At 33.4% G+C, this 7,665-nt stretch overlaps 1 protein-coding gene across 1 annotated transcript in view; it reads right to left on the bottom strand.

Moving 5' to 3' along the window:
* Positions 1 to 4,691: 4,691 nt before the first annotated feature.
* Positions 4,692 to 7,665, bottom strand: part of LOC138866130 (uncharacterized) — a 12,408-nt gene continuing 9,434 nt past the window's right edge. Inside the window, exons 2-4 of the mRNA XM_070138046.1 lie at positions 5,244 to 5,513; positions 4,895 to 5,036; positions 4,692 to 4,755 (exon numbers count right to left, since the gene is read on the bottom strand). Coding sequence (XP_069994147.1) covers positions 4,692 to 4,755; positions 4,895 to 5,036; positions 5,244 to 5,513 — 476 coding nt within the window. The remainder of the gene's footprint in view (positions 4,756 to 4,894; positions 5,037 to 5,243; positions 5,514 to 7,665) is intronic.

Genomic DNA, 7,665 nt, shown 5'->3' with positions numbered 1-7,665 from the left:
TTAAAAGCGAAAAAACTTTTTTTTTCAACGTTTCTCTCAAAAGGCTACAATACGCTAGATTTTGCCGCTTTTTCGACTTCTGGGATATTAGTTTTAGCCTTTATTTCATTATAAATGGAGTCTATGATTATTATTATCATCATTATCATCATTATTGTCATTATTCTTATGATTATCATCATTATAGTCATTATCGGCATGATTATCATTTTTTTCTTTTTCATTATTGCAATTAAAATGATTATTATGCTAATTATTACTGTCATTTTCATCATTATAACTATTTTTATAATGATAATAACAATAATGATAATTTTAAAAATAACAATGACAGTAATACTCATTATGATAACAATAATAAGGATATTATTATTTTTTATTGTCATTATTAGTATGAAAATTATTAGAATAGAGTTAATTATTGCTATTATTGCAGTAATTATCAAAATTATCATTATGATTACCATTCTATTATCATTATCATTATTATTGTCATTATCATCATAATTATCATCATTATTTATCATGAAAATCATCACAATTACCTGAATTAATGCTAAAATCATCATTATTATAATTTAAAAGCGAAAAAGTTTTTTTTTCGACGTTTCTCTCAAAAGGCTGTAATACGCTAGATTTTGCCGTTTTCCTACCTTTGGGATTATATTAGTTTTAGCCTTTATTTCATTATAAATGGACTCTATAATTATTATTATCATCATTACCATCACTATTGTCATTATTCTTATGATTATCATCATTATAGTCATTATCGTCATGATTATCATTATTTTCATTATCATTATTACAGTTATAATGATTATTATGCTAATTATTACTATCATTTTCATCATTATAACTATTTTTATAATGATAATAACAATGATAATTTTAGAAATAATAATGACAATAATACTCATTATAATAACAATAATAATGATATTATCATTTCTTTTGTCATTATTAGTATGAAAATTATTAGAATAGAGTTAATCATTGCTATTATTGCAGTATTTGTCAACATTATCATTATGATTATCATTTTATTATTATCATTATTAATGTCATTATCATCATAATTATCATCATTTTTGTTAATAATAAAGGAATTATTATGAAAATCATCACAATCACCTGAATTAATGTTAAAATCATTATAATTATCATTGGTGCTTCACGCTCTGGGTGGTGTGAAGCGATGGTGTGGTAGTCTAGTTAGTGTTAAGAGCTTGCGAGGATTCTCGCTTACAGCTGCCACCGCTGGCAAGGCTAGTGCGAAAAAGGAGCAGCACTGCATAAGACTCCCCCTTCCAGTGCATATCCTCTCCATCATCGAGTCTCCCTGCAGTGCCTCCTCGTGGCCTCCCATGGAAACTGGGTACCTTGTGGTTCCAGGCTAAACTGAGGGGAATCTCGGAGCAGCAGGAGGCCCTAGAGGTTCAGGGTCATGGCCCACCGGCGTGTGGACACGCTCTGGCCCTGCACCAACTCCTGCCCCTAGGCCCCCCGGGGTTAACGGGAGGTTCGGGGGAGGTGGGCCTTGCCAGTCCTCCTCCCCCAGATAAAAAACCTTCGGAAGTGTTAAATATGTTTGGTAATGCTGGGAGGAGGGGAACTGCTCCTCCCACCCAGCAAGAGAGGCGGGTTATGGACCCCACTGGGAGGGCGACTTCCGGGACGCAGGTCGGGAGCGAGAACTACTCGTCCCGCCTGCGTTCTGGTAGACGCAGGCCCGGAGTGAAGCTTACGGGGGAAAGCCTTCGGGAGCCCCGTAGGCGGATGATGAGTTCCACAGTCTGCCGTCCCCTTATATGTGGAGCAGCGTCGGCGGGGGTGGCAGAGGTGGCGTCCACCTGGAGCGACTGCCCGAGGCTAAACCTAAGGCGGGGAGTCAGGGTGGGGGCTTAGAACGTCCGTTCTTTGCGTCAGGATGATCGGTTGCCTCTGCTGTCAAGGGAACTGGGGAAACTGAGAGTGGAGGTGGCTGCCCTCTTTGAGGTGAGGAGACCTGGCAGCGGCACGATCAGAGTAGGTGGCTACACCTACTACTGGTCAGGCCGCAGCGACTGTCACCATCTCCAGGGAGTAGCCATGGCCATTTCCAGCACACTCCAGCCCTCGGTAGTAGAGGTTAGTCCAGTCAATGAGCATATAATTGTAATGAGACTGAAGCTGTCTTTTGGCTTCATGTCTCTTATTGATGTTTATGCTCCTACCGATGTTTGTAAACTAGATGTGAAAGAGATGTTCTACGCCAAACTAGCGTCTGTGTCAGACAGGTTCCCCTGGCGAGATATTCGTGTTGTCCTGGGTGACTTCAATGCGGTATCTGGCTGTGATCGAGTTGGCTATGAGATGTCTATCGGTCCCCATGGTTCGGGAGCTGATACCGGCAGCAAGAATAGCCTCCTTTATCGGGACTTTGCTAGGTCCCAGAATTTGAGGATTTCTGGCTCCTGGTACCAGCGCCCAGACCCACATCGCTGGACATGGAACAGCGATGCGGGTAATGCAGCCAAGGAGATCGATCACACACTCGTTAGCACTCGTTGGAGGATCCTCAAGAATTGCAGGGTGTATATGAGTGCCGAGTTCTGTGGTATTGACCATTGATTAGTTGTGGCTACCCTCCGAGTCCATTTCAAAACTCCCCAGCGGACCAACGATCACCCCAGGGTGTTTCACTTGGACAGCCTAATCATGAAAAAAAATGACAGTAATGATAATAATGATGATAATAATCATTATTCACTCCATTTATAATGAAATAAAGGCAAGAAGTAATAAAATGATAATCATAATGGTAATTTTGATAATTACTGCAATAATAACAATAATTAACTTTAATAATTTTCATACTAATAATGACAATAGAAATAATAACAATATCATTATTATTGTTATTATGATGAGTATTATTATCATTATTATTTCTAAAATAATCATTATTGTTATTATCATTATAGAAATAGTTATAATGATGAAAATGACTAATAATTAGCATAATAATCATTATAACTGCAATAATGATAAGGATAATAATGATAATTATGACGATAATGACTGTAATGATGATAATCATAAGAATGATGACAATAATGATGATAATAATAATTATAGAGTCCATTTATAAAGAAATAAAGGCTAAAAGTAATGAAATATCAGAAGTCGAAAAAACGGTAAAATCTAGCGTATTACAGCCTTTTGAGAGAAACGTCGAAAAACCTCCTTGATAATGATAATAATAATAATCATGACGATAATGACTGTAATGGTGATAATCATAAGAATAATGACAATGATGATGATAATGATGATAATTATAGTCCATTCATAATGAAATAAAGGCTAAAACTAAGAAAATCCCAAACTCGAAAAAACGGCAAAATCTAGCGTATTACAGCCTTTTGAGAGAAACGTCGGAAAACCTTTTTTCGCTTTTAAATGATAATTATGATGATTTTAACTTTAATTCAGGTAATTGTGAGGATTTTCATGATAATTCCTTTATTATTAACAATAATGATGATAATTATGATGATAATGACAATAATAATGATAATAATAAGATGATAATCATAATAATAATTTTGATAATTAATGCAATAATAGCAATAATTAACTCTAATAATTTTCATACTAATAATGAAAAATAGAAATGATAATAATATCATTATTATTGTTATTATAATGAGTATTATTGTCATTATTATTTCTAAAATTATCATTATTGTTATTATTATAAAAATAGTTATAATGATGAAAATGACAGTAATAATTAGCATAATAATCATTATAACTGCAATAATGATATTGATAATAATGATAATCATGACGATAATGACTATAATGATAATCATAAGAATAATGACAATAATGATGATAATAATAATCATAGAGTCCATTTATAATGAAATAAAGGCTAAAACTAATAAAAGCCTAAGAAGTAGAAAAAACGGCAAAATCTAGCGTATTACAGCCTTTTGAGAGAAAGGTCGAAAAACCTCCTTTTTCGCTTTTAAATGATAATTTTAATGATTTTAACATTAATTCAGGTAATTGTGATGCTTTTCATGATAATTCCTTTAATATTAACAATAATGATAATTATGATGATATTGACAATAATAATGATAATAATAATAAAATGATAATAATGATGATAATTTTGATAATTACTGCAATAATAGCAATAATTAACTCTATTCTAATAATGTTCATACTAATAATGACAATAGAAATAATAATAATATCATTATTATTGTTATTATAATGAGTATTATTGTCATTATTATTTCTAAAATTATCATTATTGTTATTATCATTATAAAAATAGTTATAATGATGAATATGACAGTAAAATTAGCATAATAATCATTATAACTGCAATAATGATAATGATAATACTGATAATCGTGACGATAATGATTATAATGATGATAATCATAAGAATAATGACAATAATGATGATAATAATGATTATAGAGTCCATTTATAATTAAATAAAGGCGAAAACTAACGCCGACGGGGACGCATAACCGCATCCACCCTTTGCTTGGACCTACGAGGGTCCCTCATGGCAAGTCGCCAGGCAGGGACTCGGCCCATCTCAAGCTCCTCACGACTGGTTTGATCGATCAGCCCAAGCCACGATTTCCTAGGTCGACCTACAGACCTCCTCCACCTATGTCTCAGAATGAGACAACCTGGTGGGCGGCATCATCCTGGGGGAAGCGAGCCAGGTGGCCGTAAAGCCTGAGTTGCCATCACGGATTGTGCAGGTCAAGGTCCTGTGTCAGTCTCGCGGTGCAGCCGTTGGTTGGACACATGGTCCCGCCAACAGTACCCCATGATCCGGCGCAAGGACCTAATACAAAAGGCATCAAGTCGAGACTCCAAGGCGCAGGATAGTGTCCAGGTTTCACTACCATATAGCAAAACTGGTACTATCAGGGCCTTGAAGACACCAAGCTTGTTCCTTCTGCACAGGTACCGGCATCTCCAAATACTCTTGTCGAGAGAGTTCATGACCCCTGCTGCCAGGCCAATCCGTCTACTGACTTCATGGTCTGAAAGCCCAGAGTTATGAACTACACTAGCTAGGTATGTAAAGCTCTCTGTGACTTCAATGTCCTCGCCGCAAGCACGTACCGACTGAACAGGTTCTCCTAGCAAGTCCCCAAAGTCCTGGATCTTGGTCTTGGTCCAGGAGACCTCTAGACCCAAGGGCTTCGCTTCATTACTAAATGCATCGAGAGCCACCACTAAGGATTCCAAAAACTCAGATAGAATGGCAACATCATCAGCAATGTCAAGGTCGGCAACCTTGATATTGCCCAGAGTTGCTCCACAATGACTTTGAATAGTAGCTCTGCCCATTATCCAGTCCATGCAAGTGTTGAAAAGCGTTGGTGCAAGGGCACAGCCTTGCTTCATTCCTGAAGTAACAGGAAAGAATCTTGACAGGCCCCCACCACACTTTACAGCACTTTCAATACCAGTATGCAGACTTGCTATTAGTCCAATAATCCTTGTTGGAATTCCTCTTAGTTTCAAGATCTCCCAGAGTGATTTCCGAATGCCTTCTTGAGGTCGATGTAGGCTGCAAGCAGCCCACGCCCGAACTCACGACGACACTCTATAATGACTCGAAGCGCTAGGATACGGTCTATTGTGGACTTAACAGAAGGATGTGGGCGAGAAACGTGCCTGGTATACTGAGCAGTGTAATGCCTCGGTGGTTGCTGTAGTCATTATCATAGTCGTTATCATCATAATTATCCTCATTATTGTCAATAATAAAGGAATTATCATGAAAATCCTCATAATTACCTGAATTAATGTTAAAATCCTCATTATTACCATTAAAACGCGAAAAGGGTTTTTTTTTCGACGTTTTTCTCAAAAGGCTATAATACGCTAGATTTTTCCGTTTTTCGACTTTTGGGATTTTATTACTTCTGGCCTTTATTTCATTATAAATGGACTGAATAATGATTATTATTATCATTATTATCATTACTGTCATTATTTTCATGTTTATTATCAATATAGTCATAAATTATCATGATTATCATTATTATTATCATCATTATTGCAGTTATAATAATTATTATGCTAATTATTATAGCTATTTTTGTCCTTTTAACTATTCATATAATGATAATAGCAATAATGATAATTTTAGAAATAATTATGACAATAATAATAATTATGACAATGATAATGATGTTATTCTTATTTCTATTGCCATTATTAGTATGAAAATTATTGGAATAGAGTTATTGCTATTATTGCAGTAATTATCAAAATTATCATTATAATTATGATTTTATTATTATTATTGTCATTATCATTGTCATTATCATCATAACTATCTTCATTATTGTCAATAATAAAAGAATCATCATGGAAATCATTACCTGAATTAATCTTAAAATCCTCATAATTACCATTAAAAAGCGAAAAGGTTTTTTTTCGACGTTTCTCTCAAAAGGCTGTAATACGCTAGATTTTTCCGTATTTTCGACTTGTGGGATTTGATTACTTCTGGCCTTTATTTCATTATAAATGGACTGAATAATGATTATTATCATCATTATTATCATTACTGCCATTATTCTCATGATTATTATCATTATAGTCATCATCATCATGATTATCATTATTATCATCATTATTGCAGTTATAATAATTATTATGCTAATTATTATTGGTATTTTTTATCATTATAACTATTTATATAATGATAATGATGTTATTCTTATTTCTATTGCCATTATTAGTATGAAAATTATTGGAATAGAGTTAATTATTGCTATTATTGCAGTAATTATCAAAATCATCATTATAATTATGATTTTAACATTATTATCGTCATTATAATTGTCATCATCATAATTATCCTTATTATTGTCAATAATAAAGGAATTATCATGAAAATCATCATAATTACCTGAATTGATGTTAAAATCCTCATAATTACCAATAAAAAGCGAAAAAGGGGGGGGTTTCGATGTTTCTCTCAAAAGGCTGTAATACGCTAGATTTTGCCGTTTTTTCGACGTGGGAATTGATTATTTCTAGCCTTTATTTCATTATAAATGGACTGAATGATGATTATTATCATCATTATTATCATTACTGACATTATTTACATGATTATTATCATTATAGCCATTGTCATCCTGATTATCATTATTATCATCATTATTGCAGTTATAATAATTATTATGCTAATATTGCTAGTTTTATCATTATAACTATTTATATAATGATAAGAGCAATAATATATTTAGAAATAATAATGACAATGATAATAATTATAATGACAATGATAATGATGTTATTCTTATTTCTATTGCCATTATTAGTATGAAAATTATTGGAAAAGAGTTAATTATTGCTATTATTGCAGTAATTATCAAAATCATCATTATAAATATAATTATTATTGTCATTATCATCATAATGATCTTCCTTATTGTCAAAAATAATGGAATTATCATGAAAATCATCAAAATTACCTGAATTAATGTTAAAATCTTCATAATTACCATTAAAAAGCGAAAAAGTTTTTTTTTCGACGTTTCTCTCAAAAGGCTGTAATACGCTAGATTTTGCTGTTTTTTCGACTTTTGGGGTTTATTGGAATTATTGGAATAG

This window comes from Penaeus vannamei, chromosome 24, assembly GCF_042767895.1.
Source record: "Penaeus vannamei isolate JL-2024 chromosome 24, ASM4276789v1, whole genome shotgun sequence".
Classification (NCBI taxonomy): Eukaryota; Metazoa; Arthropoda; class Malacostraca; order Decapoda; family Penaeidae; genus Penaeus; species Penaeus vannamei.
This window is presented reverse-complemented; position numbering and strand designations above follow the sequence as displayed.